The sequence below is a fragment of the Cyprinodon variegatus genome, unplaced genomic scaffold (genome assembly GCF_000732505.1).
Source record: "Cyprinodon variegatus isolate N-32 unplaced genomic scaffold, C_variegatus-1.0 Scaffold61, whole genome shotgun sequence".
NCBI lineage: Eukaryota > Metazoa > Chordata > Actinopteri > Cyprinodontiformes > Cyprinodontidae > Cyprinodon > Cyprinodon variegatus.
Genome location: NW_015150514.1, coordinates 1,349,516 through 1,364,137, shown reverse-complemented (window position 1 = coordinate 1,364,137; position 14,622 = coordinate 1,349,516). Strand labels below are relative to the sequence as shown.

Below are 14,622 nucleotides of genomic sequence, written 5' to 3'. Positions count from 1 at the left end.
TCTTTTGGGCTGGAAAACGTGAGTCAGTGACTTCCGGCAACCTTGCTGATGTGGTGAGCGGTACTGGTCCATGGGAATACGGATGCTGCGGATGCGGTTATACTTTAATTCAGTGGATGGACTAATAATCATGGAAAGAGTCAGCAAAAAGAAGAAAGTTGGAGCGGAGAAGATTCGGGATAAAAAGCAGAAAGCTCTACAAGCTGACGGGTCTGGATGTTTTAAAATAGAACGTGTGATGCTTGAAAATAGATTGTGTATTCGTCTTTCACATTTGAGACGCACGTGTTTCACTGTGCTTCTATTATTTTTATCTGGGGGGTCCATAAGTGGGCCGGCGAAAAACGGTAAGGAGCTTGCATTTCCGTTTTGATGAAGGAACCAAATTGTTCCTCATAGCCTTTCAGGTCAGCATTGCTAGGACCAATCAGACAACAGCAGTGACTCAGAACGTAGCTCAGAGCTTCTGGCGTTACCTGGTTGCGTTCTGCTGAGTTAGCGTAGCGGAACCTCTGGATGTAGTAGAACAGCAGCCAGGCCAGTGAGATGATCATGAGGATGATGAAGGAGATGGAGACGAAAACCACAGAGGTTGCGCTCACATGTTTCTGCAGGTTGCCGGTTCCCACACTGATGTGCATCATCACCACAAAGCGCCGCTCCAGCAAAGTCAGGAGTTCCTGACCTTTAGGTGCGGGGATCATGATGGCCACGATGTCACCTGTACCTGATCCACACAGCAGACAGAACAGGGTCACGGAGCACAGCAGGGAAACTCCAGGCATCACATTCAAATCTACAATCATTTTGACTCCTTTCTGACTCCATAGATCACACTCTCAACTCTATCCATCTTTGCATCAGATTTTCCAAATAATACTAATTATAATTGAACTTTATTGATTTCACATTGGAGAAATTTTGCATTTAACCCCTCCCCCTTAGGGAGCAGTGGGCTGCCACCGTGAGGCGCCCGGGGAGCAGTGTGGGGTCAAGGGTCTTGCTCAGAGACCAAGAGTGGAAACCATATTTGAGTCAGACGTAGCCCTGATGGGTCCATATGAGTCACATTATATGTTGTTTATTTGTAAATTCTGTCTACAATAGGAATAAAAAAACCTCCAAATGTTATTGTTTTGTTTCTCTCTCTCTGAGCAGTGGGACCGAGTGGACATCTCTGAACCTTTTAAGAAATTATAAAAACAGCTGAAGCAGAAAAGAAAAATTCTTTGTGAAGTGTTTACTGTAAACCCCGCAGGGCAAAGAATATCCCACCTATATCTGAGCACGGTGGTGGAGGTATGATGTTTTCTGGCTGCTCTACTGCTTCAGAGTTTGAATATAAACCAAAGTGTGGCAGCAGGGATTCCATCATATAGAATATCCTGCTGACATTTCAAAGTTGGTATTTTATTCAAAAACAGAAGAAAATACTGTACACAGCAAAATAGTCACAGTCATATACTGGAATTAAATAGTTCTTATGTTTTCTTGGGTAAAGTTTTTCTCTCAGCCATCCAGCAATAATTAAAGATCATTTTTCATATATCATGTTGAACCAGATGTTTAAATTGGAAAATCTGCTCCTCTTCATCGATTAATTTGGATCATTGTGTTGTTTTCTTGCTGGTTCACTGGCAGGGGCGGAGCTAGATGGGGGGCCAGGGGTGGCCATGGCCACCCTTAGGCAATCATTGGCCACCCCTAGCATTTTCCCCCCCTCTAATACAGGTGGCAGCAGTAATACACTCAAGTGGAATATTCAAAACATTAAAATTTTTGGTGGTTAATTATACACATCAATATACTAACATTAAAGATGATAAGTACAGAATGCATGCTATTTTCAGAAGTAATTTTGTTTTATATGTGGTAAAGATAAAATAATGTGTCTCTGCAAGTCATCTAGGAGTCTATTTTAATAAAAACTTATCAAATAATCAATTTATGTAGACATTAGTGCTTGTAAATATCAATTTTATGCAGAATATTTACTGATAGTAGGTAAGTAATGACAATAGGAAAAGATTTTTCGCCCCAAAACTCAAAACTGAAAGAATTTTATTCACTTTACCTTTTATCTAGAAATTACGGATGTTTAAATATATGCATCTGTTTGTTAGCAAAGGCTGTAGGAGAGTATAGTTTAAATATGGATGTTTTGAAAATTAATTTTCCTGTTGGAACAGTGTAAATTGACCGTGAGGTTCTGGTGCCACCCCTCAGTGTACGATGGTTATTGCCTGGCCACCCTTATAAAGATTTTCTAGCTACGCCTCTGTTCACTGGGACAAGTAGAGACTGAGCCTGAACTGGTTTCAGCCCCCCGAACATTTTGTAGAACCGCCCTTGAGATGTTCTTCATCCAGAATCAATCAGGACTCTGAGACCTCAGATCCAGAGGCGTAGCCAGAAATTCTTTATAAGGGTGGCCAGGCAATAACCAATGTACACTGAGGGGGGGCCAAAAGTGGATAGGGGCCAGAACCTCAGGGTCAATCTACACTGTTCCAAAAGGAAAATTAATGAGCGCAACCACGTCAATATTTTCCAAATAAAGACAAAATATCCTTTCCTACAGCTTTTGCTAAAAATTAGATGCATATATGCTGATGAATGGAACTAACGACCCATTCATCGGTTACCATTGCATGTTTCCAAGCGATACAAGGCGTTGTCTATATAAGACTTAAACTCACTGCGGATCCAGACATTTGAATTGAGAAAGCTTCCTGGAGAGGTGGCGAAACGTCTTCAAATCTTGAAAACCAAGTCCAGTGGATATTTTTTGAATTTTTACGGAATTAGATGCATATATTTAAACATCTTCCTAGATAAAAGGTATAGAGGATACAATTCTTTCAGGTTTGAGTTCTGGGGCGATATTAAAATAGTTGATTTCACTGAAGACTCCTAGATGACTTGCAGAGATGAATCATTTTCTCTTTATCACATATAAAATAACAAATGTAGCTCTAAACAGAGCATTAAATCTATTCTTATCATCTTTAATAATAGTTTATTGATGTGCATAATTAACCAGTGTTTTTGTTGTCAAGTAAATGTTAATATATGAAAAATGTAAATGTTTTCAATATTCCACTTGAGAGTATTACGGCAGGTAGGGGTGGCCAATGATTGGCTAAAGGTGGCCATGGCCACCTCTGGTCCCCCATCTAGCTCCGCCCCTGCTCAGATCCAGCACCTCCTGCAGGATCACTGCTGTCATGGAGTAGATCTGGTCCACCCAGACCAGTTCCTCTGACCTGAGTGCTTCATGCTGAAGGTGTGGTTGGTTCTGTTGTAGATCACCACCCCAGAGGCGTTGTTCCTGGCTGCGTTGCGGATCTTCTCCCTGAAGGAGCAGTTCCCTGCAGCCAGCAGAGCCACCCAGGTGGGGTTCTGGACCGGGGGGAACCGGACATTCGGGTCGCACCCCTGTCTGTCCTGCGGGGGGACGGGGACCACAACCCGACCTCTGACTTCTCTCTTGGGCGAGTTCTCCCCGTACCGACCGCACGCGCTGCTCTCCGCCCGCACCTGCAGGCTGACCGGGTCCAGGTAGGTGATGTTGACCGCGGCGGGGAACCAGTCCTCCTTCTCTCCCACCGCGGGCTCCAGGTGGAGCAGCTGGGCGCACCAGAAGGACAGCAGCCCGGTCACCGGAATCAACCCGCAGCAGGTCCGGAGGAGGGACGGAGCCATGGTTCGGCTGGTGGACAGATGGACGGAGAGCTGAGCTGAAGGGGGATCATCAGGTGGACCGAGGGACTCTGCTGACCGAGCCGGCTCTACGAGCTGGATCACTGACAAGAACCGGAACCGCACTGCTCCTTTCCATCACATAATTAGCAGCTCTGTGGACCATCATGGGGTCCTTCACTATCCATCCAGTCAAACCATCACCCTGGGGGTACTTCTGAACATCTGAACAAAGATAGAAAACATTTCCCAGAGGCGTAGCCAGACATTTCTGTTCTGGTGGATAGGCACCAGAACCTCAGGGTCAATCTACACTATTGCAATATGAAAATTAATGAGCACAACCACGTTCATATTTTCCAAATAAAGACAAAATATCCTAAACATCTTCCTAGATAATATATATAGTATATTTCAAGTTTGAGTTCTGGGGCGATATTAAAATAGTTATCTATTATTTCACTGAATACTCCCAGATGACTTGCAGAGAGAAATAATTTTCTCTCTACCCCATAAAACACAAAAAGTAGTTCTGAAAAGAGCATGAATTCTGTACTTATTGTCTTTAATGATAGTAGCCTATATAGTGGATGTGCATAATTAACCACAGTGTTTTTGTTTTCATGTAGGCTAAATGTTAATATATGAAAAATTTAAAGTGTTGTGATTATTCCACTTGAGAGTATTACTGCTGCCACCGTCTGTATTAGAGGGGGAAACATGGTAGGGGTGGCCAATGATTGGCTAAGGGTGGCCATGGCCACCTCTGGCCCCCCATCTAGCTCAGCCCCTGTACATCTGTCCCAAAGGACCAAAACTATCTAGGGCGACTTGATCTGGATGGATTAGTTTTAATAAAATACTCCAGTATGTTGAGATAATCAGCTTTTAAGTCTTGGATTTAAGTTTAATTCAGCCTAATTTGTAAAATGATTGAATTTAAAAGGATCCACCTGAAGTTTTCTGTTACTGTGTTACTACAATGGGAAGGGAAGAAGTTTTCCTGTTACCATTATTTATGTTAGAACCTGCCCTGACATCATGGAGACTGCCTCAGTGAAAAGTTTTCTTAGAGCAGAAAAAGAACTGATTCAGTTCAGTTGAACCAAACGATCCGGCTCTTGAATCAGAAGCAGAATTCCCACCGAACGGCTGGCTGATCCTTGACACGTGACCTTGGCCAAGGTGCCGCCGGCGCCTCGTGTTTATGTGCAAAAGATCAAAGGAAAACCAGACCCTTTTATGATTAACCAGCATTAATTTGCTGTGGTTCCGTTTATGAGGAGGAAAATTCAGCTGTTCTGGAGCTGTGGGCCAATAAAGAAATGCTGCATTCAAATGCACTTAACGTTTGAAATTGCTTTTGTTATTTTGTTATTATTATATATATATATATATATATATAATAGCTTTTTCTTGTTGCATTTCTCCTTTTTTTGTTTTTATAACAATTTTTTTTAAATAAAAGTGATTTAAGGCAATTTTCATAAAATACAACAAATAACTGCGGTCTATTTGTGTGCTGATTCTGGGCAGAAAAGTTTAAGATAAATTAGCAACAAGGAGACCAGAGATCTGCAGATATTTAACTGGAAAAATCAAAAAAAAAAAAATCAACTTTTTAGTTTGTTATTGATTATGTTGACTCTGAACGACTCAGGTTTCAGAACAAGTAGAAGAAGAAATATTTTCCTATTGTTTTTACAAATAAGCAGAAAAGGGGTTAAACTGTTTGATCCACAGAGGGGGGGAATCTGCATCTTTTTTTTGTATTTCACAGTGTTGTCTTCAAACCCGCTGATAATCAAACTGTAGAAATGAAGGAACAAGAGCAAAAAACAGAATAAGGATGATGTAAAGAAAAGGACATTTAACATTTATTTGATCAATACCCAGTTTAACCCCCATGAAAAACAACAACAATCTAATCAAATCAGAGTGAATATGGACTTTGGTTAACCCTCTGGTTTATTTCTTGCTCCCGAGCTCTGTCTGCTCTGAATCTGCCTTCCACAATGAGTTTGAGTGAAACCCTGCATATGCCAGACATGGCTGCTTCTGCATCACACCCTGATCTGCCCTGGTTTACTTAGAAAAAAAAAAAAAATAGGACAGTTTCTCACACACTGTGCTCATGGTAAAGCAGAGCCAGGCAGAAAACTGGCCAGATACTGTGTGAAGATATGAAGCAAAATAAAAAAAATGCTGTTTATTTCTAGTTGTTACTATGGTTTTTCACAATTACTAGAACACCAAACTCCATTCTTGCAACCACTTTTTTTTTTCCTTTAACCACACAGTCGGAAATCACAGCCTTTTGGCCAAACAAACACTTTTCAGCAACATACAATCTGCAAAACCTCAAACCAATCCTCAGTCACTGATACGTGATATGTTAAAATTTCAGAGTCAACCTATTGTACTCTAAATAGAGTATTTACAACTATACTAAGTGCAAATTTGTTCAACTGTTAAGTTGAATTAATGTTTTTCTTGATTGTATGACATGTTCTGAAAGAATACCTCACCAGTTTCTAAAACGATTAATACTTATAGAAAAACCACTCCCCAAATTTGCAAAACTAATAGCACAAACACTGCTTTGCACTTGGTTTGCAAATTTGTAACGCACACTTTGCAAAACTGTCGGTACAAACCATTCTTTTTGCGGAACTGTAAAAACAACTTGCCGCTTTACACCCAATTTCCAAATAATCAGCTCACTCCTAGCAACACTGTACACATATATGGATATTATTTACATGTTGCCAACTGTCTGGCACACTGTCACATGTAAAAACTGTTTTAGATAAATAGTTCAGTTTGCAATCAGCCCAAGCACTATAAATAAGCCACAGGACCGCTTTGGTCTGCAACTGGTTCACAGTTCCCCGCTCTTCCCTGCACTCAACCTTCCTCTCCATTCTTTAATCTGACTGGGGCGTTCTTCTCTGGCGCTGGAAGGTCTATGACCGTAACCACCTTCAATGCATAGCCCTTTCACAGGCAATGGAGGCGGCATGTGGGGTTATTGTGCAGGAGATATTTTCCCCGGTGCCTTGGACAAGAGGACATTGCATGTGATGTGGACAGTGGCGCCTCCAGAAATGTTTCATAGGGGCGGCCAGATGGGACCGAAAAATCTTGGGGGCGGCACACTGAAACTAAAAGTCATAATTTCAGGGTTGAATCTACTTTTGTGGTTAACCTGCCTGTAGAAATCATACAGACTTAAGTAAAGACCTACTCATATCTTAGTTTATTGTGTGTTTTTTAATGTTATGTCACTGGCTGTGTATAATGGGATGAAATGATAAAATGATGCTACTACAATTCACACTGGCGAGTGGGGGGCCACCGCTGTTGCTGACATTTGGAGTTGAAAAAGCTTCCTGGATGGAAAGAGAAACGTCTTCAAACTCGAAAACCAAGTCCAGTGGATTGTTTTTAATTTTTTGGAATAACTATTACCATGCAACCAACGTGGAGCCTGGGAGCCATCAGGACCAGATGGGCCCTTTACTGCTAATGATTTAGGGGTTTGTTTTCTAACCGAAACGACTGCCCATTCCAAAGGGGCCGACCTGTTCGTCCGCTTCAATTTGCATGTTTTCTAGGCCAAAACAAGGCTTTGTTTTTTGTCCACTCTATAAAGCCTAAAACTCAACCCTGTTTCTAACTTTCTGAATTAAAAAAGCTTCCTGGATGGGAAGCGAAACGTCTTTAAACTTGGAAACAACATCCAGTGGATTATTGTTGTTTTTTTTTGTTTTTTTATTTAGGGGTTTGGTGAATGAGTTACTTGTTGTAGTCATTGTCTCTCAAGTACTAGAGTTTGTGTGTAAAGAATAGACAAAAATTTTAATAGCACGCCATGCATTGTAACTTTTACACTATATGGCGTTACGGGTGCAGTGGTTTTCTCCCCTTTCCTTGCAGGGTTCTGGATGCAGGCCTTCTGCAGGTGTTCCATTTTGCCCTAATTGGTGCTTGTCTGCTTTAAAGGCTGTCATACAAGCAGCAGACAAGAGGCTTCTCCCTCTTACCTCCTTAGAACCCCGTTTGGTTTGTATCCTATCCTATGGTTGGGTTTTGTTAGGTTTGTTTGCATTTGCCTATTTCTGTTTAGCTATTGGTTTTGCATTAAGCCATTTTCTATTCTCCATTTTATTTATCCCTTTCTCAGCTTTTTGTTTCTTTAGTATAATTTAATAAATTAAATTTTTATTTTAAAGAAAATCCTTGTCTGGTCTGCTTTAATGTTACCCCCACCAAACAAGCCTGGTTGACGTAACAATGGTGTTGATTACTAATGAGTCTGTGAGAGGTCTTGATTTTATAAACCAAAATTTGTTAAATTAACTGAAAATTTGGCACTTGCTATAGAGCAAATTTTACACCAATTTTGAGTAGGAACAAATGTTATCTGAAAAAGTTATTTTCAACTCTGTGGGAGTTTTTTTTTTAACTGTATACTTGTGGAGACCAATGACTGATCCCGATGAGGAAAGGTTCTCTACTTGGCATGGAAACAACCAGCCTTAAATTGGAAGGACTTTATGACCAAAGTATGGATTCAGTTTAGCTTAGGGTTAAGCCATGGAAATGAATGGAAGTCAAATAATTGTCCCCATAAATCACAAACACAAAACTGGCGTGTGTGTTGTTCTCATTTCCATCTACACTCCATACCAGCTGGTGGCGCTAATGAAACCAGGAACAACTTCCCACTTCCGGAACCCAATTTTAGTATTGCTTTTCCACGGACACCATTTAGGGACGGACAAGGACCGTTTTATTCGCAGGGAAAGGTAAAAAAAATTTTGATATTTGACATTTGAAATAAAACTTTGACTTAACCTGCCTGGTTCGGGTTCTATGAGCGTAAATATTAAAGCAAACGGATCATAGTCTAATGTCGGCTCATTCGTTTCTATTTTTAAGCGAATATCTCTATAAACTTTCCAGCTCCTGTCAAAGTTATCCATGACCAAACGGTTTATCCTCATAAAGGGTAGAAAACGTCACGATGCCGACTGTTCTGTAATATGAAAATCGTGACCGAAACTGTTTTTAACCGATTTGTTTCCCAGGAGGCGAAAGAATAAAGAAGAAAGATGCCCAAAAAGAAAACCGGAGCCAGAAAAAAGGCGGAGAACCGAAAAGAGCGAGAGAAACAGAACCGGGCCAACAGGGAGCACGTGGATGTGGCCAAACACCCCTGCAACGTCAACATGGTCAGTAACATTTAGCTGCTGGATTCAGCACCAACACTGTCAGTGCGACATAATAATCCTCTGTTGTGCTTCTGCAGGATTGTGACAAATGTCAGAGGTAAGCAAATGTGTTCTTGAAGTAGACTCTCCTCATTCACACTGAGGTGATGTGTGGAAAGTTAAATTGTTTCTGTTGATTTTCTGATAGAAAGCAGAAGAACAGAGCATTCTGCTATTTCTGTAACTCTGTACAGAAGCTGCCTGTCTGTGCCCAGTGTGGTGAGTATCCTGAAGCTTCCTACAAAAAAAAAAAAAAAAAAATCCCAGTTAAGGAAGCATTTCATGCTCACACACCAGCAGAGGTGTCAAGTACACTTAAGTACACTTTTTAGGTATCTATACTTTGCTCCTTTACTTATTTTTCTTTCTACTTCTGACTTCTACTCATTACATTTTTACACAAGTGTCTTTACTTTCTATTTTTTTTTACATTTTTAAAACAAACGTTACTCGTTACTCTTGGCTTCAGTTTAATGTTTATAAATCTTTATTTCCAGTCATGTGCGCCATCTAATGCAGATCATTGGCTCCATCCACATCTAGTGAAAACCAGTGTAATTGGATGAGTCATAGAACGCAAACACTCATTGGTTAGCTAAAGGAAATCATCAGAAGCAAGCAGGTGTTCTTCAAACTGCAAAGGTGAATTGCCTATGCCATGCTACAATGTAGGATTCAGAAAAAGATGTTGAAATGTCTGAAAGGTCGGACACAGACGAGAGCGTATCGGGAGATGGAGACCAACAAGACCTCCATTATCCTTGGTCTTATTTCAAAGAATTTTTTCGAAATAGTCGAAAAATGTAGCTTTCAATTCACATAGTGGCATCTGGCTGTTTTTGTTTTTTAGGTTACTTTCTACTTTTATACTTTAAGTAGTTTTTGTAGCACATAGTTTTTCACTTTTACTTTAGTGAAGAGGTCAAGTTGATAGTTTAAATGTTACCAGAGTGTTTTTAGACTGCAGTATCTATACATCTACTTAAGTAACAATTGTGTGTACTTTAGACACCACTGCACACCAGTAGGCCTCCAGATCCCTGCAGGGGGCTGAGATGGGATGAGTTCGATTTCAGAGGCTCCATCCTCCAAGGACCCGGTCTACCTGGACATGATCCTTTGAGGGCCGGGAAAATATGGATTAAAACAGGTCCAGCCTTCAACACCCGTTAAGGGCTGGTTATGCTCCCACAGCAGTGTGTCGCAGTGAGCTTATTGCAGATATTTTTGTTTGATGCCTAATATTAAAACATGGTCTATGTTATTTTATTCCACGCTAAAACACAAGAGGGACAATCAGGAACTAGCTGTGGGTCTAGATATGGCCGAGGCGGTGAGGAAGTGGGGGCAAGTTTGTGTGACAACGGAGGAACATGAGGTCGAAAAAGAGCGGGGATCCAGTTGGAAAAAGGGTCCCAGCGTTCTCGCGCTCCTCGCTCTTCTAGCTGGCCCATCTTCACAAGTTTTTTTCCACAATGGCGGTCATACAAACAAAACAAGCCGGGAAGGAACCAAACAGGAAATACGCATAGTGTAGAGCGGATGTCTGCGGTCACCTACAATTTTGGAGAGGTGCACCTGAGTGTCTGCTTTCACTGCGACACACATGCAGACAACCTTTTTTCTGAGTATAAATCAGCCTTTACTCAGCTTACGCTCTGTCGCCTGGCAACAGTGATTGTTGAAACACAAAGCAGGCAAAGAATGGATGCCAAACTTCTCACTACTGTTATGTGTGCTAATTAAATTTACAAGGAGCAGCAGTACTGCTACCTAGAACATCAGATTTGTAGTCCCCACACTGCAGAGATATTAGAACCTGAGCTTATATGTCAGTCTGACCCATTTGTACAGGGACGGATAAAACCTTTTAATAAACCAAACATTATCTGCCACGTATCTGACTGGATTACAAAGCAACTCTTTTCATTAATTTCAGATGGAACTATTCACATACTTGGATTATATTAAACTGCACTTACAATATTCACCACTGTTTGGAGCTGTTTACCTTTTTCCGCTGATCACGGAGCAGCAGGTTTGCTTGGTCTTGCAATGATGCCAAACTTCTCACCATTGTTCTGCGTGCTAATTACATTTTACTATCAGATATTCCCCCCACTTCACTGATATTGGAATCTTGCTTAAACGTCAAAAACTGATAGTCGGCTCCACAGGAGAGGAGCCTGACAAATTGAAAGATCTACCTCCCTTTCTATTTTAGAAGCTATAAGAACCACTAGTAAACCTGCAGATTGAGATATAAGATCCTGGTCATAGTTTTCTTTTTTTTTTTTTTTTTTTCTATAGGTAAAACCAAGTGCATGAAGGCTTCAGATTGTGTCATCAAGCATCCAGGGATCCACAGCACGGGGATGGCCATGGTGGTGAGTAGGGATCGGAACAACATGGTTGCCTAGGTGTCCACTTTTTGTCTATGTTGTTCTACTAGTTTATTCTAAACACATGGCTGTAGTCTGTTATATCAACCATCAAAGTGGTGATGATTAAAATTTGATAAAGATCACTGAGCGATTTTATTTTTTCAGTCGTTGCACGCAGCTGCTGCTCACACTGTACGACTAACCGCAGGGTTTCGTCGTACAGTGTGAGTTCACAGCTCACGATTTATTTTCAGCCCGACGCTCTCATTCGATCTACCTGCTCACACTGCACAACTAAAAACCACGTCGGACTCAACTCCGCAGTAAGATGGAGCTGTTCTGACTCGTCTATCCAGAAGCCAAATGAGTAGAAGAGGAATATAAAGCTCACTATAGTGAAACGCTCTGCCTTGGCAATTTGTGCATTTTTGTGCTGAAAGCCCTAAAAAGAAAAGGCAAAAACGTATTTGGACAAAGACATGGCTGAGCAAACATGGCTGCTACGGTCTGTCAATTTTACAGAAAGAACTGCATTTCGCTCATTGCATCCCTGCCACGCTGCTGTGTTTACATCTGAGAAGGATAAAAAGAAGAATCCTTGTTTGCACATGCGCCCGGTTGTTTGATTTTCTACTGACCTAACGATTTCTGGTCGGGAGTTGGTCGTGAGAGGCTGATCACCTTTCGTGACCCCCTGAACACTACACGACTCACGATCAGGCTGAAAGTCGGCCCGATCGAAAGATTTTCGCACGACTGGAAAATCGCACGGTGTACGCCCAGCTTTACAACTATAATCCCGTTCTTTTTCTGTGCTAAGTTTCAAAAATATAAGCCCCACAAAACCAACCTAATCTGACTCTAACTGTTCCCACACACTCTTTGCAGAGGTCTGCATGTCTGATTCTAGTTACTTTGCTGAAATAAAGACAACCAACAATCAGAGCGGCCATTTTGAAAAAACTTTTACTGCTTCTGGTACTGAAAGGGTTAAATGTAGAGAAGAAATGTTCAGGTTTTGGATTGTAATAATTCTTTTTTTGTTTTTGTTTGTTTAGTCAAGCAGGATTTATGCTGACTAAAATCTGACTTAATCTAAAATCAGTTCATGGTTTGATCATTAGTCTATAGACTGACACTAAATGAAAATGTTCTCAATGTATCTGTGGAAATAATGTGTCTGACATTTAAGTATGGAAGTAGATGAGGTCCACCAGAGGTTAGGTGGAAAGCATCTTAAAGCTGGCCAAGCTCATTTTTCTTGTCTGCCCACTAGGGGGCAGTGTGTGACTTCTGTGAAGCCTGGGTCTGCCATGGTAGAAAATGTCTGAGCACCCACGCCTGCTCCTGTCCTCTGGCCGACGCCGACTGCATCGAGTGCGAGCGTGGCGTCTGGGACCACGGTGAGACATCCACTCCACCATCCCCCTCCCCTCCTTTTCCTGCTGAGTTTAAATCACATAAACCCTCTGCTTCCTTCGCAGGAGGTCGCATTTTCCGCTGCTCCTTCTGTCAGAATTTCTTGTGTGAAGACGATCAGTTTGAGCACCAGGCCAGCTGTCAGGTCCTGCAGGCAGAAACCTTTAAATGTGAGTCATGTGGACTGAAGCGTTGAAGGAAAGGAGACTGTATCTGGTTTAATCTGAGGAGTGGGAACTGATGCATCTCTGTTTGGTTCTAGGTGTTTCCTGTAACAGGCTGGGACAGCACTCATGTCTGCGCTGTAAGGTGAGAAACATCAAACTCTCTGATCCCATTGGCTAGCATCACACAGAGACCAGCCCCACTGCTGCAGCTGCTGTAATGAAGGACACTTTTTTCCTTTTTGTTTTAGTTTGTTCCATTTTAGGAAGTGCAGACGAATGAAACTGAATCTTTAAGAAGCTGCAAGGGAAGATCAGATCAAACTAGACGTGCTACTACCAGGAAACCTGTCTGTCCTCCTGCTAAAAATAAGCCTTTGTTGTTGTTAGGTCAGACCTAACCAGGGTCCGGTCGTCCTGTGACTTAAAACCAAGATCCTCAGAGCTGCAGCTGTTACAGCTGTTTTCTTCTACCTGCTGCTGTCCCTGGAATACGTTCTACTTCCAGTTTCTAGAGTGACCAAATGAGGAACAGCTGACATTACAGTAACAGCTGCATGGGAACCGTATCACTTCAAGGAATCTCAGACTGGCTGTTTATGGTTTACATAAGAGCTGCTGCTGGGGCCTGGTTGATCAACAACACCCAGAGCAGGAAGACATCAGATCCAAAGGTCGTGCAGCTGAAGCCTTCAGCCCTTATGATCCAGCTGCTCCAGGTGTCAGGTTCACATAAGTGACAGGAGGAGAACTCAGAAGCAGAGTCCCTCTGAAGCCTCTTCATCATGTTGGAGAGGATTAAAGGTGTGGAAGCTTCTGAGAGTAAAGACAGGCAGATCAGGCAGGCCTGAACCCCAGGACTACACAGGGCATATGGTCATTATGGCAGTGAAGGGCTTATCTGGTCCTGGTCGCTGGTTGCATGGTAACGGTTGCAGCGTCCTGGAGTGACTGAGGCGCCACTATAAGTGTTTACAGGAAGTGGAGCGGATTAGAGGAAGCTGATCTTATCCGTTGGGGCTGAAAACTTTTCTGATGTTTATGAAACGGTTGATGTTCTTCTGATTGATCTCTGAATCTAAAGTCTAAATCTAAAAATAGAACCGCAGTAAACCTGTTCTATCTGCATTCCTTCTCGTCTCTTTAGCCAGGCTGGTAAAATGAAACCAACTGACTTGAACATCTCTCTGGCTTCTGCCAGTTGAAGACCAGTAGAGTAGTTCGGACCAGAACCCTCTGACGGAGCTGTTTCCATTGTGTCTGCAGGCCTGTTACTGTGACGACCACGCAAAGAGCAAGGTCTTCAAGCAGGAGAAGGGCAAAGCTCTGCCGTGTCCCAAGTGCGGCCATGAGACCCAGGAGACCAAAGACCTCAGCATGTCCAGTGAGTTGCTTCCTGTTCCTGCAGCAAACTGGGAAAATGAAACAAATATTCTGTTGGGATGGTTCTTTCTCATAAAGGTCTGCACAGATCTGGGCATTTGGACCAAGTCGCCAGGAAATAGTCCTGCAGTCTAAACCCAAATGCAAAGAACCATTTTGCTTCTCCATCAGTTCAGCTTCAGTAATGTTAACTAGACCAATATGGGATTTTGGGGGCTTTAAAATAGCAATATCTGCTATATTGGCCGTGTTTTGTCACACCTATCCCTTTGGGCAAGTGGCTTTCAAATTTCA

At 42.1% G+C, this 14,622-nt stretch overlaps 2 protein-coding genes across 3 annotated transcripts in view; one reads left to right on the top strand and one right to left on the bottom strand.

The window, feature by feature from the left end:
• rnf150 (ring finger protein 150) overlaps positions 1 to 3,947 on the bottom strand; it is an 11,318-nt gene extending 7,371 nt beyond the window's left edge. Inside the window, exons 1-2 of one of the 2 annotated variants that reach the window (XM_015371596.1) lie at positions 3,267 to 3,947; positions 477 to 727 (exon numbers count right to left, since the gene is read on the bottom strand). In XM_015371596.1, coding sequence (XP_015227082.1) covers positions 477 to 727; positions 3,267 to 3,705 — 690 coding nt within the window. In that variant the 5' untranslated portion in view covers positions 3,706 to 3,947. The remainder of the gene's footprint in view (positions 1 to 476; positions 728 to 3,266) is intronic. The other variant, XM_015371598.1, reaches the window with a different exon arrangement.
• Positions 3,948 to 8,472: 4,525 nt separating this feature from the next.
• znf330 (zinc finger protein 330) overlaps positions 8,473 to 14,622 on the top strand; it is a 9,831-nt gene continuing 3,681 nt past the window's right edge. The window contains exons 1-9 of the mRNA XM_015371577.1: positions 8,473 to 8,513; positions 8,796 to 8,939; positions 9,017 to 9,036; positions 9,127 to 9,197; positions 11,289 to 11,365; positions 12,639 to 12,765; positions 12,847 to 12,951; positions 13,044 to 13,090; positions 14,212 to 14,329. Coding sequence (XP_015227063.1) covers positions 8,820 to 8,939; positions 9,017 to 9,036; positions 9,127 to 9,197; positions 11,289 to 11,365; positions 12,639 to 12,765; positions 12,847 to 12,951; positions 13,044 to 13,090; positions 14,212 to 14,329 — 685 coding nt within the window. The 5' untranslated portion in view covers positions 8,473 to 8,513; positions 8,796 to 8,819. The remainder of the gene's footprint in view (positions 8,514 to 8,795; positions 8,940 to 9,016; positions 9,037 to 9,126; positions 9,198 to 11,288; positions 11,366 to 12,638; positions 12,766 to 12,846; positions 12,952 to 13,043; positions 13,091 to 14,211; positions 14,330 to 14,622) is intronic.